This window comes from Tinamus guttatus, unplaced genomic scaffold, assembly GCF_059628265.1.
Source record: "Tinamus guttatus ecotype Peru unplaced genomic scaffold, ASM5962826v1 Tinamus_guttatus_pri_ptg000125l, whole genome shotgun sequence".
In the NCBI taxonomy this organism is placed as follows: Eukaryota; Metazoa; Chordata; class Aves; order Tinamiformes; family Tinamidae; genus Tinamus; species Tinamus guttatus.
The window spans coordinates 6485619-6505568 of record NW_028288659.1 but is presented as its reverse complement, the minus strand read 5'-3'; the positions used below and the strand labels follow the sequence as shown (position 1 = coordinate 6505568).

The window sequence follows — 19950 nt, the reverse complement described above, 5'->3', positions numbered from 1 at the left end:
CCTAAGATTGTGAGTTAGGGACATTCTTGCAATGTTAAATGTTTGCATACTGGAGACCCTAGGGCTACCTTGTTGCCCACTGTGGAGACTGGACTCAGTCCCATAAACTCCAGCATTCCACTGCTAGAAGCCCCAAAACCTTCAGAATTTCATTTTGGGGTTGCGTGACTCCCCATCATATATCAGGGAGTCTGGAATACTTTTCTTTATCTGTTCCTTCCAGAGCGACTCCATTTTCTGCTCTAGGGAAGGAAATCCCTATCTGTGTGGGTTATATATGTTGTCTGTCCTCTGAATCATGGCAATCATACATTTTCTTTCTGACAAACTGACGGGAACCGGTTTGATTTTCTTCCTTTAAACCACTTGTTTGTAGAATTTCCCTTCCGTAAAATGGCAATTAACATTTTCATTTGATTTTTTTTTTCCAAGTGCCTCAACCCTCACACTTTCTGGAATGGCAGGATTCCTGGCACAGCAGAAATTCTGAGTGTGTCCTGCTCCACCTGGAAATGCTGCTCAGTGGGAGTTAGGCTTTCCTCTTGGATCCTGCCCTGAAATGGGCTAAGAGCACTTGCACACTTGATACTGGGTCTCCACTGGGAGGCAGTAACCTACCGCTTTTAACAGCTTCTTAACACCTCCTTCAGCTCTTGTCCACTTAGATCAGCTAGTGGTGACAGGAGTGTGAGATCCAAGATCACAGAAAGTCATGGGACGCGAGAAGAGCGTCCCACTCTTGAAAACGAATTGTGGACCAACTGGACAAGCCAAAAATGTAGAGTCCTAATTTGAAATGTCTTACTAAGAACGAGACAATGACTCATTAGCTGTTCGTTGCACCTGATCTTTGGGTTAAGAGTATTTGTGAATGTTTGTAGACACGGCCTTTAGTTCTCATCACCTTCCTTACTCCCAACCCCCCTTCCCGCTGGATAAGGAATTGCTAGTCAGCTAACCATCCTTGGCGATCAGAGCGCTCTCTTTGGTCATCGTTGCGTCCTCGCTGAGGCCGCACATGTTTTCAGCGAAGATGCGGAAGTAGTACTCGTTTCCTATGACGAGCTCGTTGATGGTGGCGCTGGTGCGGTGGTAGTGCTCGAGCACGGTGAACCACTCCTGAAACACACACAGAGACTGAGCCTCCCGCACGGCACCGCGGGGCTCGTCCATTAACGCCTGGAGGGATCATCAAGGCCGGGGGACTGAGAGGTTTTTCTATGGGTGTGTTAATGATTCCTAATGTAATGAATTTAACAGGAATGAATTGTTCCATCTGAGCTGGATGATCATATCACGCATAGTTCACGGCTGAGCACTGCAAGCTGAACGGCAAGTGAAGCCTGCTGATTTGTCACTGTTAGCTGGGAGGGATCTTCCCCACACACCCGAAATTGTAAAGGTCGCATTGTGCAAGGCAAGGCAGGCGCTCTCATTCCCACTCCTCTCGGCTGGCAGAGGGTATCGCTGCAGATAAATCCCTTTACAATAACATGTACTGCAAGAGGCCAACGCACTAATCTGCCTCCTCTTCCACAAGCTAAGTGTTTATGAGAAATGTAACTTTATCCAGGTGATTCCTCCAGACTGAAAGCCAAATCCAGAGGTTGAGATGGCGAGGTGGGTTTAGAGCCTCAGCCCGCAACAATAACAGACAGCTCAAATGGAGAACAGTATAAAAGTCATCCAGATTTTTTTTTTCCTGGAAGGAGGCAAGTAGAGATGAATAATAACAATTCTTATGTGATTACAATTTGAGAAACAGTTTGCAAATGAAAGGTACTATGAGCTTGCAATAAGCAATTCTGAAAATTCAGGCAGTGCGTATTACTCTGTGATCAAAGCCCTTAGAAGACAGGAACAGGCAATCTCTTGTCCTCTTCCTGAACAAATTAACATGAACGTGACCTTGTTATCTCAAAATTCCTCTGCTTTCAGCACCGTGCACATCTCTTAAGTGTTTAAGTGCATCTTGTGTCAGGCACCTATCTTTGTAACACTTGCAAGAATCATAGATAAGGAAGAAGTTCATAATTACACCAGCCTTTTAAAATCTGCTTATTACTTACCATACTCTTCTTGTCTGCTTTTTGAATAGTGTATCCAGTAATGGCAGCATTGCCGTCATCTTTTGGTGGCTTCCACGATAAATTTACGTTTTCTCCCCAGACATCCTCAATCATGACCACCTCCGGTGGGCCTGGGCGGTCTGTAATGAAAACATGGCAGCTGACACGGCAGCTTCCACTGTGTTTACATTCTCACTCTTTCTTACACAGACACATGACAAACTCAATGTCAAGTGCAAAATAAAAAATAAAATTAAGGAATGTCAAAACTATGAAAAACGTAACTTGACCATTTTGTGGCATGAACCACAATATGTTCTTTAATTGCATAAGGATGTGATGTTTTGGGAAAGTTTTAAAGCAACTGAATGAAAATATGTTCTTAAAACAGGAATAGTCAATCCTTTTAAAGCCAGTGTATCAGTTTTGTACACTATGTAAAAAAACATCTTGATAGAAAACTAGATGTAAAAGTAGATGTGTTTTCTTTCTTTCTTTCTTTCCTTCTTTCACATGCTTTCAACATTTAGGGTCTTTCCACATTACACTGGGGAGAAACTTGCTACGATTTCTGGCCATTGCTACTACTCAACAGGAAAAAGCATCCATCCTGGATAAGCAAGAACATGAAGAGCAGAACAATGTAGTGCTGAAAGAGTACTGACATTTTCTGATGAACACCTGCCGGTATCTAGGGAGGTTTATTTAGAAACCACAGATCTTTAGCCAAGTAATCTGCTGTGGAGAGTAATCACTGTAGAGAAAGATGCTCTCCTTGGGATACCTCTGTATTCCCATGGCTGGAGTAGGCTTCTCTGTCATGCATTTACTTCACTTATTCAGAACATACCAACAATTTGAATATCTATCGTAGCTTTGTCCTCCAGGTTCTCTACTTTCACTTTCATGTCATATTGTCCAGAATGGCCCCTTTCTGCCTTTCGGATAAAGATGATAGTGTCATTTTCAGTGTTGCGGATGTTGATTTGGTTCTTGTCTATCGGAGTGCCATTTTTCTTCCATGATACTTTTGCCCTTGGTTTTCCCTGTAAGAAGTCAGAAAACAATTCATAAAGGATTTGGGGAGTGAAATTGGTGTTAGTCTTAAAGTGGAAATCAAAACCATCCTGAAACAAACAGTGAGAAGTCTTTGAAAGTCATGCAGCATTTGAGAGGCAGTCTCATTAATTCACCTGCATTGCAGGATTTTTTAAGAATCAAACCAAAGAATATTTGCAAATTCAGGCTAAAATTGCCCAAACAATTTCCAGTTTTCTAAAAAGAAAAAGAAAATAATAATAATAGTAATATTAAAAACTACAACAAAATGTTTACCCTCTAGAAGTGCCTGTATTCTCTAAACTGAGAGTAAATGAAAGGCATCTAAGTAGTGGACTGGACCTCTAGGAATCCGTATGGCTCTTCTTTTATTGGGAAGGCACTTGGAATGGTTGTTAGGTAGACCAGACTGACATGTACTGTGTCAGAGAGGCCTTTTTTTTTGGAGTAGAGCAGTGCCCAATTTAGATATTTAAATAAGAAAGTGAATGCCACCAGCATTCCCATGGGATTTATGCCTCTTTGGAGACAAGCAATATAAACGTGCTCTCCAAATAGAGTAACCTTACTGCTTTTTTGAGCACCTTAGCTTAGAGAATAACCACAAATACTGTTTTAATTTCTTAGGAGCAGTCTATCTTGTGTACTGATGAACAAACTTTTTTAAGCTTTTATTAGTCTTGCAGAGGTTATTAATTTTGTATTTTTCTCTCTGTGTTTTTAGTTCTTACCTGGAAAGGAATAACAAGATTCACAGTTTCTCCAACTCTTCGAGTATAAGTTTGTTTTAAGTGTCTTGGTAGACGAATCTTCGGAGGTTCTAAAAATAAAGGAAGAAGAAAGCTCACATTTTACATTTATCTTCTTTTATAAGTGGGGCAATACTGGTGCTGATCATTACTAGTATCAAATTGTGTGGTCTACAGCTCCTAGAAGTGACTGGTGACTGACATATCTTAAATATTCCTGGTCCCAGAATGTTACATGCAGTACATTGTCAGTATTTGTAATCGCAAATGCTATGGTGATAAGAAGGGGTGAAAATCTTAGCTCTGTTTAACAAAGGGAAAATCACGTTCTAGGTCTGCAGGAATAAAAGTTTTTCAAAACCTGAGCAGTGATGAAGGATCTCAGGTGAGATCTTCTCCTCTCAGGTGAAGTCACACTTCTCAAAGAAAATAAAAAAGAAATAAAAAGATATAAAAATATTTCTAGGCACTGCAAAATGTCTTTGTATGGGTAAATCATATGATTACTTAGTAGGTATTAGTCTTAAAAATACCTAAGCAAGGAAGCAGAACATTTTTGCGTGAGAAGCTCTTACCTATCACTTCCTTGACTAAAATAGGCTGTGGGTGGTACCTTGGCTCGCTCTCACCAGCGGCATTCACAGCTTTCACCCTCACAAGGATTTTTGAGCCAGTCGGCAGCCCATTGATAGTAAACTTCGTTTTGTCTGTCAGTTCGGGGTTAGCCACGATCCATTCGTCCGCTAGTTTAGGGAAAAGGAGATGAGATGGAGAAGCAAAGGAACGGGAAATTATGAATATAATCATTACATCAATGAGGAAAAATCACACAATGGTAACTGCAAATACATTGAAGAATCCATTTATTTTGTTTTCTAATTAAGGTATAACATGATATTGATTCACTTTAAGCATGCGTAGGCAATATGCTTCTAACAGTAATGGATTTTGGCCAATTGTATCTTTATACACAGATAAATAATGTTTTTAGAATGTGGCTGCTTTTCGGTTGTACATAAGAGAAATCTCATAAGACTTTAAAGTCAGTTGATAAAAAACAAGGAAGTCAGGGACATAGAGTATATTTCTAAAAACATTCAGCATTGCTTTAACAGCTTCCTTGGGAAGCAATGGGTTTTAGAACTCTTTTCAGTAATATCACAATTAGACCAGTGCTGAGTCCCCTTGAGAGAAGCACAGAGTATTTACAAAGTGCACTGACGTGTCATCTCTCCTGGTGCCTTTATAAAAGGAAAGCTGTATCATAAAGATTCATATAATTACAGCTCTCTCAAATTATTTTTTAATCCTACCACTTGCATATAATCCATAGAGCCACTGAAACAGTACATTCAGAAGAGCTCTAATTACAAATGATACTTTCTTTCCCATTCCATCCACCAAGCATAGTTGACTTTAACACTGTGGACACCTTGACATTTGGAGTTAGATTTATACAGTAGCAAGTCAGTAAGTATCAATACCTTCTGCATCTTATAAAAATAGCATTATAATTTTAGCATAAAAGACAAGCACCATCCATAAGCTAGAGCCTGGAGACTTAGTGCATGGTACTGTTGTGCATTTTCATAAGTATGTATCTTATTTTTTAGGAATTAACCTTTCTTTAAAGCTGCTGCTTTCAGTTTCTAACACAAGCGTGTTGCAGTCAATGACTCAGTTTCCTGAATCCCTCCCCACCCCCTCCCATGCAATGCAGCAAATTCTGTAGATGGTGCCCCTAGAAATCAGTCATACTCTCAGAAAGCTATTTGAAAGAGAGATATCTTTCTTTAAGGAAGCTTTATACCCTTTGCTGAATATCGTACCTGCTACGTTATAAGGTGGCTCCACAATTTCATCAACCAGATCTGTCGATAAACCTTGTGAGAATCCATCATTAAGATTAATCAGAGACACCCACTTTCACACAGATGGAGCATTTTGTCAGGAGTTAGCATTTCCTGTTAGTAAGACTGCAAAGATCACTGCTAGGCTTTAAAGATTTAGAAGACCTGTATTTAGAGAGTCTGCAGGGAAGAAAGAGGCAGGAAGGGGGCATCTAGATCAAAGAGATGATATGCATGATGCTGACAGGAAAGAGAAAGCGAGCGAAGAGGGTTTTGCTTTGTCTGAACAATCATAGTCCTGGAAGGATGAACTAAAGGGACATTTGGAAGACAGAGGAATGAAGCAAAAATGATGATAAGAGAAATTGTAAGAGGAGAACAAAACATCATGAAGGGAAGAAGAAACTCAGAGAAGAATTTTGAGCAAGAGAGACAGAAAAAGAGAATGCTTGAAAAATAGTCAAGGAGACAGAGGAATAGAATACATATATAGCTGAAGGCATCAAAGAATGAAAATTAAGACAGAAACCACGAATAAGAGTAGACATGATGTAATCACAAAGGCTTTATCTCTTGGCCAACATTGTCACTGCCTCGGATTCCCTGGAATCCCGGATTTGGCAATTTTCAGGATAGTAAAGATACTATCCATAATCTGTTTATGTTCCTGGTTGGATACACGGGCAAAGATCTCAGACAAAAAAAAAAAAAAAAAAAAAAGCTCTCTAAACTGCCCCTTTACTAGCCATGAAAACAGGTTCTCTGCACGTACAGTGGCCTGTTGATGGCAAATAAATATAATCTCGTAGGAAAAACTGGAGCTCATCAGATTTCCCTTGAAATGTCACACAAGAACCAGTCAGAAGTGTGCATTACTAGGAATTACTACTTTACTACTACTTTTCCATTGTCAGCAAGGTTTGTGCTAATCTGAATCACCACTGCAGCAAGAGGTTTAAGCTGGATGTGCTAAACAAGCCATGGGAAAGGAATATATTCATATTTCTGATGCTAGTCATGCCTATGCAATGCCAGTTTCAGATACTCATGATGAAACCCCAGTTTTCCAACATACCCACAGAGCTCTCAGGGATGTTACTGTAGCTAAGGAAGTCTAAGGGGCCTGCATGGAGATCAAGTTATGAGATTCAGAATAAAGAGAAATAAAATTTTTTGAGGAAGCCAAACCAATGTGCCTCAAACATGACTCTTCTAAATTATGACATCTTCTAATAATATATTCTAAATGCCATATCCAGCTTGTGATTTTTCCTAAAGATTGCTATGATAGAAAAGACTCAAAAACCCTCTCCTAAACAACCTCAGTGATGAAAATGAAAGAACAGGTAAAGACAAATGGGTTTATAGGCACAGAACTAAAAAGAAAAGAGCAATAGAATGAACATAGATAGTCATATAGTCATTAAAAGTACCTAGGAATTAAAAAAAAAAGAATTATTAAACATAAAAAATTAGTCTGAGGCAAAACAGGCACTATAAAAAGTGAGAAAAGGAGGCACTGAGATATTGCAAGAAAAAAAAAAAAAGAACAGAGTATAGAGAAAGATCTGCAGTAAGTTACATATTTTTATTGGTATTTTCAGCTTGTTTCTTCCTAAACATTTTCATAACATATATACATAACTAATGTTTATTGTGTATATATAGATGTATATGCATATATGAGAGACATATATAGATATACATAAACACTCAAAAAGCTATGTAAAATACACTGTATCCATTGTATTTTAACTGAGGTGGGGAACAATAAAATGACAGGCTTGGCTGCCATTTTGTTGTATCTTCATATGTTTTAAACCTATCTGAAAAAAAAAGTAAAGAATTTGTTCCATTCAATAGGCATACAATGATTTTTTGACTGATAGATCTTAAAAGGAAGTTTTGGAAAATTTGCTTGAGTAATATAGTCTGCATTATTATAAATATATTTCCCCCTCTTATTGCCTTATGTGGCAGAGATTCACATAGTCTAATGTTAATGGATTTGTGACTGTAATGCTGAAACTCTTTTTTCAAAAAAAATCCCAACCATCCTACTAACAGCCAATAACATAATATACAGTTCTCTTATTGTCAGTCGCCTCTGTAGCTAATACATACCTATGCAGCGGAAAGAGAAAAGTATGTGTCACCTACGGTTGCTCCATATTAATCTCAAACTGCATGCTTTCTCTTCCTGAGATGTTCCCGTAGCTTCCTCCGAGCATACAAGGAAAACCCTTCCTACCAGCTGTATCCACCTTCAGGTATCTTCTCCAGACCTCTGAGCCTCTTGCAGACTGTTCCTGTGCTTTACGGATACTCAGCTACAAGATGCTGAGTTCTCCTGAGAAAAGGCAGTGGATCGTTTTATCTCCCTCTCGCCCAGGAAGGAACTCGGGCCCCACTCGCCCAAGTGAGAGGTAAGGGTACATTGCTCCTGTGGTGTCTGACCACAGTTCTGTCTTCTACTTCTTGTCTCGAGACTGTGGACTGCATTTGTAAAAAGCTTTAATTGAAATAAGGGCCCTGATGTAAAATATACTCAACGCATGGCTTCGATTAACCACACTGTTGAGATCAGCAGCTGGTTGAGCTGAATAAAACTACACTCCCTTCTTCCAAACTGACACTGTTTCTGCAATCCTGCTGATCAGAAGCACGGTGGCTGGATACTGGATACGCCCTATCATCATATTTAGTACTTACCCAAGAACTGCTAGATTTTATTTTTTGAAAACAGACTTCATGTGATGCCAAGTCAGAAGAAAATCTCTTGGGAAATACTGAGGTTCTGCTGTTTGATCATCAAACCTGTACTTAAACCTGTATTGTGGCTGTACAGTATATGTTTTCTATGACTTAATACTTATTCTCCTGAGTTTATTCTGTCTCTTACATCTTTAAGCTTTTTTTACTCCCATATAGTTTTATATCTGAGATGGATGTAGTTATAGATCCTGTATCTAACTACTGAAATCCAATATCCAGACATGAGTTTGCTTGACTAGAAGATGTCTGTAGCCATCTATTGGGGAAGCTGTTGGAGCTCTATATTGTGAACTGTCACTTGAAGCAGACAGTTAGTAATATGATAAACTAGGCATTACGGCACTATCCATTCATCCATTATCCATCCATCCATTTACTCTCTCTAGTGCACTCAACTTTTGCTGAAAAGGAAAACGAGGCACGCAGTACTTGCTACACTACAAAAACCCTACAACAGATTTTCTTTTTTTTTCTTCAGGCCAAGTGTAAGAGAGGTTGCATCACAGTAACAGGAGGGATCTGGAGTGCAAACTAAAGGGAAGACTGAACAAAATCCTGCAATTTGAGGTTTTTGACTAGTTAATTTTTGCCTTAAAGCACCTGCCATCCATAGGAAAAAGATGGAGAAAGTCTCACCTATTTTCATTACTAGTATTTCACCATAGTTATTGTCACTTACTTCCTTCAAAGCAGTATTCTATAACATAGCCATCTAAACCTGCTGCTCCAATGTGGTCCGGGGGCCTCCATTTCATTGTAACTGAGGTATCAGTCACTCCATCAACTGCCAGCAGAGTCGGTGGGCTGGTAACAGCTGAAAAAAGCGGATGGGGGAACAAGGTAGGAAACTGTATTATTGTTAAATTTTTGCATTTATGGTGTATTACAGGTACTTCACTCAGTGCAAGGCCTAATCCAGAGAGCCAGGCTCCTGCTGCTGGGGACTGAGAAGGGCAAAGAGCAGTGAAAGCTATAGCAGAAAAGATTTGCCTACTATACCCTACAACAGCATGTATTTCCTCACAAGAGGAGAACACACTCTAGTGCTAAAGCCTTCTCCTTTCTGCTCCTCCTTTCTGTATCATGGGGGGGCAGAAGCTCCTATTGGCTGACAAAGGAAGGTACCATTTCTTTACCATTTCTCCTGTCATTGTCACAGGAGCTTGAAAATCTATTTCTTTGTATGGAAAACTCTTCAGGTTACTCTGTCATTAGGCCAACAAAAACCTTCCCCCACACCTCAGTTGTTATAGTAATTTAAAGCACAAATAAGAACAGGGCACATAAAGAGATTTTAAAATGGTCTGGCCTGGTTTAGATTATCTTAAAAAAAAAAAAAAAGGATGCTGTGAAATACATGATCCCTTTCTGGAAAAACAAAAATGACCCTCCCTCCACCCTTCAACCCTTCCCCCGCCAAGAAAAAGCTAGAAATTCTTTAACTAGGGGGTGGGCGATTGAAGCATAGATTAAAATTAGGTATTATTCAGATGTACCTTATCATAGAACTTACGTGATAGCAGGCAATTTCATTTAATTTTGACACATTTTATATATTTATAATAGTTTGTATGGTTGCTTTTTGAATAAAAATGTATTCATTATTTGTGAACATGTGCACTATTTTTGCATGGCACTATGTAACAGCAATGCATAAGTATTGAAATTTGAAAAATGTCTCATTTTCATAATAGGCAGCATGAAAATTCTTCAGAGATAGATATGTGATTGATAAGCACCTTGTAAGTTCAAGTCCAGGGTATTACAAGTGTAGGAACTGCAGTTATTCTAACTAAAAGATGAAATAATATATCAAAGAGGTTTTTCTAAATGCATGGCTACTCTGTATTCTTGTTTACTTACCTAAAGGAACAAAGGACTTTGAAGGCATACTTGGTTTGGAAATTCCTATTGCATTAACAGCAAATACACGGACCTCATAAGCAACACCTTCAATCATCTTCTTTGGCTCAAAAGTTGTTTCTTTGCACAGCTCAAAATTCAGCCTCATCCACCTGGAGCTTTGCTTCTTTTTCCTTTCAATGAAATATCCTATTGATCAAAAAAAAAAAAAAAAGCCTTTTTATTTTCAGACGACTTAAAACACTGTTGTGTTAGATCAGGAGGAAAAGGGGTCTGATTTTACTGGCCCCTTGGCCACACTGACTTTGCTCTTTGTTTAGTGTATGGGAAGATATTCATCAGCTCAGTAAACGGTTTCCAGAAACCCTGCTGACATTCAAAATGAGCCACGGGCCAAAGTTTGGTATTGTAATAATGCACAGACTGTCTTTCAAACACCATTCCATAGGGAGAAGGAGCAACATGCAAATTACAAATTTCAAAGCATCAGAAAAGAGCATAGTTCATAACATCTATGACTGGAAAGAACACTTTTGCAACGGACTACGCAGCCTGAAATACCCCAGAGCCAAATTTTGATAGTGTAGGGTCCATTATTTTGAGCCCGTTTCTTTTCGCTATATTAGAGCATCACCTCAAAAAAAAAAAAAAGAAGAAGAAAAAAAACTTCTACCTAATATAGGTGATCCACCGTCATTTGCTGGAGGTTCCCAGGTCATAACACACCAGTCTTCACCCACTTCAGTAACATTTGGTGCCTGAGGAGGATCAGGGACATCTGTTGTCAATAAAGGAAATAGAATAAAAAGAAAAGAGTGAGTCTTTCTTTGAATTTTTTTCCCTAGGCTGAAATAAGAAATGCCAATCATGAAAGAAATATGAATAAGTTTTTACATGCAATGGGCTACGCTGAAATAGAAAATGTAGGAGCAGGTACAAAAGTACACTTGTGATGACAAGACAGTATGAATGACTGGAGGCTAAACACATAGATAAGAAAGAATATCAGGGAGCAAAAACTCATCCCTAGAATGTAAGCTACAGTATTCGGGTCAGTAGATCAGTAAGTAAAAAGACATGGCCACTGTGAACATACTCAACCTTTCTGTACCAAATTATTCCTAAGCACAGAACACAGTTTAATGTCCTTAAGATTTGAGAAGATGTGCTTTGCTTGTCCTTCCACTGTGGCTTTTTGTGAGTAACTCAGGTACGGTCTCACACAGAGCCATGGGAATTTAAACTGTTTTTGGTGTCATATCCCTCATTTTACCAATACATATATAGTTTACACCAAAAGCCTGTGACCTAAGACAGTGGAGGTTTTCTCTATAATGCATAAGGGGCATTACATGTGCTAGTACGGATCACACAAAGGCTGAACAACGAGCTATATAGGCTAACTAGTGGAGAAACAAGAGGAAAAGGTCATAAATTCTTCCTTATACTACCAAATTACCATTTTCTGCAATAAGCACCTTCATGTGGAAAGGAAACCTCCATTAAGGAAGCACCTTAATAATGCAGAGAAGTCTGCCTTGTACACACAGAACTCATTGTACCTAATTCCCTAAGATAGAGAGCTTAGGCTGCAGATAGTTCTCTGGCTTCACATTGTCTTTCTCTGTGCATCTCAACTTCTTCTTTGCGTAGTTGCTGTTTTCAGTGATAAGACTGCTGAGCTCTTTAGCTGAATACGTTAGGCATTTTCAGGGGAGGTAGCCCTTCAGGCTGAGAAAGAAACTTTAATTTGCCTGTCTAGAGTAGGTCCTTTGACTAACAAGCTACTGTGTGATGGAACTGTCAGCAGCAGTCCTCACTTTTTTTTTTTTTTTTTTTTTAAAGTAAGCAGTTCTTGTGTTATTACATATGGGTACTGATTTGATAGATATGATCTAGGTGTGCCTAATGAAGAGAGAGGGAGAGAAAGATCTCTGTAGATTATGGCAGGAGGTTAGTAAGGGATAACTGCCAAGCCCTTGAGCGTAGTCAGGACACTTGAGAGGCACTTGAGGGCATGAGCTAAGACATGGCCTGTAGCTACCTAGAGAATGTCAGCATCAGCCTGGGACAATCACAAAATCCTGGCACCTGCAGCACAAGGCAGCAATAGGGTGATAATTAACTCCTGCTTAAGTGCCATTGTAAGTGTCCAAGAGTAGCTCTGGATCTTAGTATCTTTGCACCTCAATCCCACACCTGAAAATGGGGAAAACCAAGGAATTGGAAGCTTTATGAGTGCCTATAACAGTTAGGTATCTAGGGACGATAACAGCCCTTTGGCTGTAGGAACAAGAATTTGGCCCTTGTTTGGGTGCAGAAAAAAAGCAGTATCTTTCAAAGAACATTCTTTGAAAACAGCTGTGACAAAAAACATCACCTCAGTGCACTGTCCCATGTGACTTACCAACCACTTTGATGTTGATCAGAGCTGTGTCCTCTCCAGCCTCATTCTTCAATGTTATTCTGAAAGGACCTGAATCCTCCCTCTCAGCTGTATCAATAACCAGACAGCTGCTATCTGGATATGTTTCTGCCCGTATTCTTCCACTGTCTGTGATCCACTAGGAATCAAAGTAATCAGAGGTAAAAGTCAACTTTTCTGAGTTAGGAATCAAAATGGACAAAAATTTTAATCCAGATGCAATACAGAACACTTTCACAAAACGAATAAAGCAACTTTAAGATAAACAATATGAAAGCTGAGAATTTCAAGCACTTGATCCTCATAAAAATGACAAAAGAACTGAGGGACTGAGTAAATAATTTCAAGATACTTTAATTGTTTAACACTCAATTCTGCCATTGTATCTGAAAGCAAGAGACACTATATGGCCTTCTTGTTATATGAACAAAACATGCTTTGATCAACAGTATCTAGTCTTAATTTGATGACTACTGTTTTTTTTTTTTTTTTTTTTTCCAGCTTTGAGAGTCCTAGATTCTCCAAAGAGCCTTTCAGAATGAAATGTGATTCATTTACAGGCTGGAGTGATTGTAAATGTCAGTAGCTTGCCCTGACTGATTTCAATTCATGACGTTTATTTTGTAGTAAGAGCTATCTTAGAATAATTTCTAATTTGGACAAGCCCACAGTGTTGATTCTACTGTTAATTTTTGAAAGACACTAATTACAGGTTTGACTTGATGAATCCCACAAGAACAGCGTGTTCCAATTTCAATATGGCACACTGAAAATGTCAGTGTGAAAAGTCTGGATTTTGGTATTATTATACAGACAGAGATTGGTCTGTATAAAGTTTTGCAATAAGACATTAGAAGACGCATGCTTGGCCTGTTGTTTTATTCCAGACTTAATCTTCCATGATAATTTATTCATTCTCCAAAACCAGGCCATGCTATGGCTTTTTGTCAAAGTCCTTCTATGCAGAATGTTCACAGTAAGGAGCCATTTGGTAGATTGTCACTAGGTTTCCACTGCACCTCAGATATCCCTTTTCTTAACAATTTATTTATAGCACACCATATTTTCCCTCATAATTGCAATCTTTCCTCAGAAACATCTGAAAGATAGTAAATGATACATTCAATTTCACTCTTCATTTTTGACTGACAGTAGCTTTTGAGATAAAACATATATCCTTGTTACATGTTGCCATTAAAATCAGTAGCTTCACCAAACTAATAATTTTTTTTTTTGAAGGAAAAGGCCCCTTGTCAAGCTAAAGAAACATGCATAGAGTTAAGAATGTACCTTGTCCCCTTTACTCCACATGACTTTTGGAGTTGGCTCGCCAGTGATGGGGATCTCAAGTCGCAGTTTGCTTCCTGCCACTACTGTCACAGTGTTATTCTCCCCAAGACCATCTAGGTGTAGTTTAGGAGGATCTGAAAATGGAGAGATTATCGAATGCATCATGGAGCTGCCACTCTTGAGTGTTCAGAGACCTGAGAACAGGTCTGCGATGTAAAGAAAGAAGATTTTTCAAGGCTTTGGATTTTCAGAACATTTTTAGTCAATCGTTCTTTTGTCTGGAAGAAAATTTGCAAACATCTTACATTTATTTTTTCATGTTTGGAAGATTATGTCTGTGAGCTTATTCCGCCAATATGCTCAAATACTCCAGTTCTTCCTCCTCCGTACTCTTTCACCCTGGTCAGTATTATTTCTAACATGGGTAACCCATATCTTTCAGCTTCAGATACATTATTTAACCGTTTGGCCACTATACTGCTACTTTTTAGACTACAAAGTTCTAAAATTCAGTGTTTGCTTTCAAAGATTGGCTTTAGCCAATGGAGTACAGCTGTGTACAGCTGTGTAAAACAATGCCTTGTTTTATTTTTCATATAAAAAACAACTTTTCTTTTGCTAATTAAATAAAAGTTGGTCAGAAACACTAGATATGCTAGTTATTATCTAATGTATTTGGTATACATGATATATATGTATTACTTGACTAGTTCTTTACCAAATTAAGTTCTCTTTTTGGAAATGTCAGCAAGCCAACTCTTCAAAGAACACGACATTGTTTATGAAGAGAGAAGAGCCACAGATATTTTATACAAACTTTTAATGCTGGTTTATGTTTAGGAATTCATCCTCAAAGACATTCTCTTCATCCTTAGGAACAGGATTGCAAATCAGATCCTATACTCAAGCAAAACACTCTCCACTCAGCTTACTTGCACTTACTTGCAGGGAGCAGATCTGTTCTATGTGACAGGCACCCATGAAACAGACAGATTGAAAGCAAGGATATTTCACTGGTTTTACTTGCCACATGTCAGACAAAGAAAATGTTACAAATTGCTGTGCATATACTTACCTACAACATGTACTTTGCATGGAATATTAATATTATAGGCATCTGGTACAAACATATATTCACCCTCATCATCAACAGCAGAACTTGCTATAATAAATCTGTGGATTCTGTGAAAAATTGAGAAAGAAATCCCTGTCAATCATGCTTTGAAGACTGAGGCTGTAGGGAGATCTGTGAAGATAAAAGTTCACCAAAGTTGTGGAAGACTGTAAGATTTTAAAAATACATCCTTTTGCTGGCTACTGAGTGGTATTTTAGCTAATTAAATACTCTGAGATTTTTATCTTGTGTTTTTGAGAGGACTATGAAATAACGCAACCCATTTTAGTATTTTTATTTAAACATCAAAATAGAAAAATACAGGATTGCAATCTCTTTGATATAGTAGATCTTCTGCACTACTGCCATTAGGTAGCAATTAGGTTGCCAGTGGAGAAATGTTTAGATGATCCAATTGTGAGAATGCTCTAATTTTGTCAGTCCTTCTCTGCTGACTGCATTTTCATGACAGGATCCAATCTACTGTTGGTTTGCCAGAGTAAAAAAGGGTTTGAGTGAAGTGTATTATGGTCCTATTACCTAACTGAGTCTTCCAGGAATGGAAGGATTTTTCTTCTTTCCTACCAACTGTTCAGGCTAAGCTTTGTTTAAGGTAGGACTCACTGTTCACTGCTCTCCTCCCCTCACATCATCCTGTGGTCCTTCAAGGTTTGTAGAAAGCTACTTTGCCTTATGTCAATTCAAGGGATTGCTGCACAGCCAGCACTTGTGCCCAGACTACCCAATTACTGGGGCTCAAGAAGTATTATGGGGTCAATGTGATCACTTCATAGCCTGTTCAGGAACATCTTCACAAGTGCAGGCCCCAGCTTTATGAACTGTCAGTTCCATGCTGAAGTGCATGAGTTGTGCTTAAAGATAGGACCTTTTATTTCTTTATTTTTAAAACTGACAATTTTTTAATGGGAAATGACAGATCACAAGTGCAAAGGGAGCTGATAACCCCCACATACTTTGCCTGGTAGAGATATGAATTCTGGGTTGACATGAACAAAAACAGGCATTTTTAAGCTATATATTTTTAGCATTGTCTAACAATTGTTTTGCCCTTGCTACCTAATGTTCCATGCTAACAGCAACAGCAATGTCAAGAAAAGTTAACACGTGGAATGTAGATGAATCAAGAAATGTGACTGTTATCCCCTACAACCAAAAGACACAAGCTGAAATGGAGCAAGGAGTGTGGCCTTTATGATGATAAGTATAAAAATGTTTGAAGGACAGAGACTTAAGTGTGAGAACCAAATAAATCTCAGTGAAATAACCCACACATTGGCAAATCATTACAATGTCACTTCATCACAAGTTAAGTCAATGTTCAATGTGCTTACCTTCCTTTGTGATAAAGCTTTACACGGTCACTAGCTTCAACCAGTTGCCCGTTTTTGTACCACTTCCCTTCCACATTCTCAGATATCTCACATTTCAGGTGGATTTCCTGTCCAAGCCTCACAGTCTGGTCTTCTAGTGCAAGGGATATTTTCAATGGTCTCACTTAGGAAAACAGAAGCATAGATATTAATGCTAATGTAAAAATAGTAGTTTATAATTCTATCACAGAGCTGTTACTAGCAATCACAGTAATCTGCAAGTCATAAAAAATGCTTTCAGCATATATACTAATAAATAAGTCTCACAAGTCCAAATACCAGTAATATGTACATATAAATTAACCTCTTTTCATGTTTAATTTCCCTATAGCCTACTGCTTTAAAAAGGTTATCTAAAATACCCAGGCCCTAACTGAGGATTGGATCCTAACTGAGCATGGATTAGAGCCAGTGGAAAACTGCGGCCAGAAGCATATCTGAATTCTGTTCCCTCTCTTGCATTTAGGTGTTAGAGAATGTCTCTGTTCCCACAGCATCCTACATGTGAAAGATTTGTGTCTCTATTCCCTTTTCACCTAAAAGCCTTGGTTTGCTTTCCTGTGAGAAACTAAGTGTTTTAACTTCAATTAAAAAATTCACTTTGTTGACTCATCATAACTTCGTATGGATAATTTTGTTTCCCATCTTAACACAGTGACAGATTGTTTTCAGCAAGGACTAGGTCATTGTCTAGTAGTGCAAACAGGGTCTAAAGCAAAGTCATTGGTCCTGGAGGTCTGCAACAAAGAAATCAAGATAAGGGAGATGTCTCCCTTTAATCCCCAAGAAAAGGCAAGCAGAGGTATTATACGTACAATCAACAGCAAGCTTAGCCTCCGACTGGCCTCCAGTTGTCATTACTGAGTAAGTTGCAGTGTCGTTTTTTGCAGCTTCCTCTATAATCAGGGTATGTTTTTTACCCTCAACTTTGATTCGATACCGAGATTTGGGTTCATTGGTGAGTTCCACACCATTCTTAAACCTAACAGAAAATAAAAAATGATCATTTTTTCAATAAAAATCTTGAGTGGATACAACTTCTACAGACTGAAGCTTCCAGAGACTTTACTAAAACTTAAAGCAAAAATTTAAACAAACTAAAACAAGAATGTGTAAGCATATTTTTGTTTTTGTTGCATTTTTAAATACACTTTTTTCTGAGATTTTCTGTAAAAAAGAAGTTTACCAATATAGAACAAGGTGTCCACATTTTTTTTCCTGCAATTAAGGTATTTTGAGTTTTATTTTCAATATCTATTCAAAATGTAGCTTACCATTTCACATTTGCATCATCTTCAGACACTTCACAGCTCAGTTCTACTCGTTCACCAACATAGGTATTGGTATCCTCAAGGCCTTTGGTCACCAAAATTGGAGGATCTTTGGCAAGAGAAATTTACAGATTTACAATATCAGAGAGAAAGCTCAGTAAAAGAGGTTTTTCAAAGGCATGCTATAGAGATTGACACTACTTAAAAATTCTAATGTCAGTCTTAGGACAGTTTTTCCTATCAGAAAGGAGGTTGCCTGTTAACATGCAAGTAAGAAAGGGGAATTAAAAAATATTTTGTTCTTGTAAACACTGTCTTGGGTCCTTTTCTAGTGACCATTTTTAGAAGTCAATATGAGAAGCCGAGATCGCCCCCTTGCCTCACACATATCCCTCTCAGACAATGACATTTTCATGAGGTCTTGCAAGCTGTTAGGCACAATAATATGACATAATACTGTGCTTTTATTTGCTTAACCCATTTCTGTGGTCAAAATCCAAGTTTATTTAATAGCAAGAGAACCTACAACTCTTACACTACTGTTTTCATAGGTGCAATTGGATCCATCATTTTAAGTAGCTTTCAGAAATATGTGATATCTTCTTTCACTTTAAATTTTATTTTCCTTAATGCAGGGATTCCCCAATCATTTTCGAAAGGACCTCTAATGAAGAAATCCCTTCATACTCAGTTTGTTGGGAATGTGAGAGTGACACCATTAATGTTGCCAATAAGGCTGTCATCACTGCGGGAGGAAAGAGGGTATAGAACTGGCCATCCAGCCACGGCTTTCGATAGAGTCCTCCCTTAAATTTGGACACATGGAACTAAAAATAACAGATGGAAAGACTGGTCTGAGAATACTTGAAACAGATCAGTTGGATCAAGAGTATCAGTATTATCAGGTGTCTGATGTGCTGTTAGGGAAAGCCAACACTGTGATGAGTGAGTCTCCAAAATGAGTTTGAAACTATGAAGGGGGCCAACATTCTAATCAGATTCCAGTGTGTAGCAGGAAACCAACCAAATCCCATTTCAGAATTATTGCTAAATTGATAAATAAAGGACAAGGAAAAACTAGTTATCACAGAAATGCACACAGAATGCTTCTAAAGACTCTTAATACAAATCTATCCGAGTCACAGCCTCCCTGTTAATTCCTGTTACAGTCAATGAGACAAAGCCAATTCTTGGTGACGCTATGAAATAAGAACAAGCAGATGCAAATACCTCTCACAAACAGTTCGGTGGAGCATTTCTCATCACCAGCTGTTACGTAATAGCGAGCATCATCTGTCATTGTACAGTTATTGATGAATAAAATTCTCTGGTTACCTTTGTGCTCAAAAATGTATCTGTTCAAACAGGAAAGATGCATTAGCAAAATGGACATCTTTTGTTTTATCTAGAAAGTGTTTTAGGAAATATTACAGATGAAAATTCCAGTGTATACAACAGAGAGGACAAGAAACATTATAGACTCGGGGAAAAAAAAAAGAAATCTACAGGGTAGAGTGACAACTTGCATGTTACACCTTGTTCAAAAATAACAGGCTGGATGAAAAAAATTAAAAAATAATGTGGTCTGAAGGATGGCAAAATAAAATGGTGCCTGAAACTCTAGATGAGTAATGATGAAAATAACGAGTAACAGGAGACCATCTTCATTCCAGCACTCTTAGCATTTTTATAAAGTACAATAATAGCCGAGGTTAAGAAGTTGCTGTTATTGGTAGGCCAGATGGCACAAGAGATCAGTAATTGGATATGGGGTTTCGGTAACAGGATATGGAGGCTTTCACCTTTATGTCACCAGTTTAGATCTGCTCCAGGTTTGAAATGACCAAAGCTCATTAGCCTCTGACAGCTGCTTCAGCAGCCTGGAAGAAATGCACTCGGGTATCCAATCCAGGTCCTCCTGGATCCGTATATCTGCCTGTGAAACAGTTCTGAACTGCCTGGCAGATAAAGGGAGTAAAGAAATGATACCCTCTTTATTATATATTTTATAAGAAATACTACTCCAAATCTTTCCATTGACTTATGCAGCAAGAGAACAAAGAAAATTTGCTGTTCTCTATAGCAGTGCTTTTG

General features: G+C 38.4%; 1 protein-coding gene across 1 annotated transcript in view; it reads right to left on the bottom strand.

Moving 5' to 3' along the window:
• MYBPC1 (myosin binding protein C1) overlaps positions 1–19950 on the bottom strand; it is a 103424-nt gene that overhangs the window by 9869 nt on the left and 73605 nt on the right. Inside the window, exons 14-31 of the mRNA XM_088521679.1 lie at positions 19087–19211; positions 17860–17965; positions 17401–17567; positions 16547–16709; positions 15156–15262; positions 14081–14214; positions 12773–12929; positions 11039–11143; positions 10366–10554; positions 9182–9316; positions 7462–7553; positions 5707–5800; positions 5485–5526; positions 4453–4620; positions 3860–3948; positions 2920–3115; positions 2070–2209; positions 960–1119 (exon numbers count right to left, since the gene is read on the bottom strand). Of these exons, the coding sequence (XP_088377805.1) occupies positions 960–1119; positions 2070–2209; positions 2920–3115; positions 3860–3948; positions 4453–4620; positions 5485–5526; positions 5707–5800; positions 7462–7553; positions 9182–9316; positions 10366–10554; positions 11039–11143; positions 12773–12929; positions 14081–14214; positions 15156–15262; positions 16547–16709; positions 17401–17567; positions 17860–17965; positions 19087–19211 (2369 nt within the window). The remainder of the gene's footprint in view (positions 1–959; positions 1120–2069; positions 2210–2919; positions 3116–3859; positions 3949–4452; positions 4621–5484; positions 5527–5706; positions 5801–7461; positions 7554–9181; positions 9317–10365; positions 10555–11038; positions 11144–12772; positions 12930–14080; positions 14215–15155; positions 15263–16546; positions 16710–17400; positions 17568–17859; positions 17966–19086; positions 19212–19950) is intronic.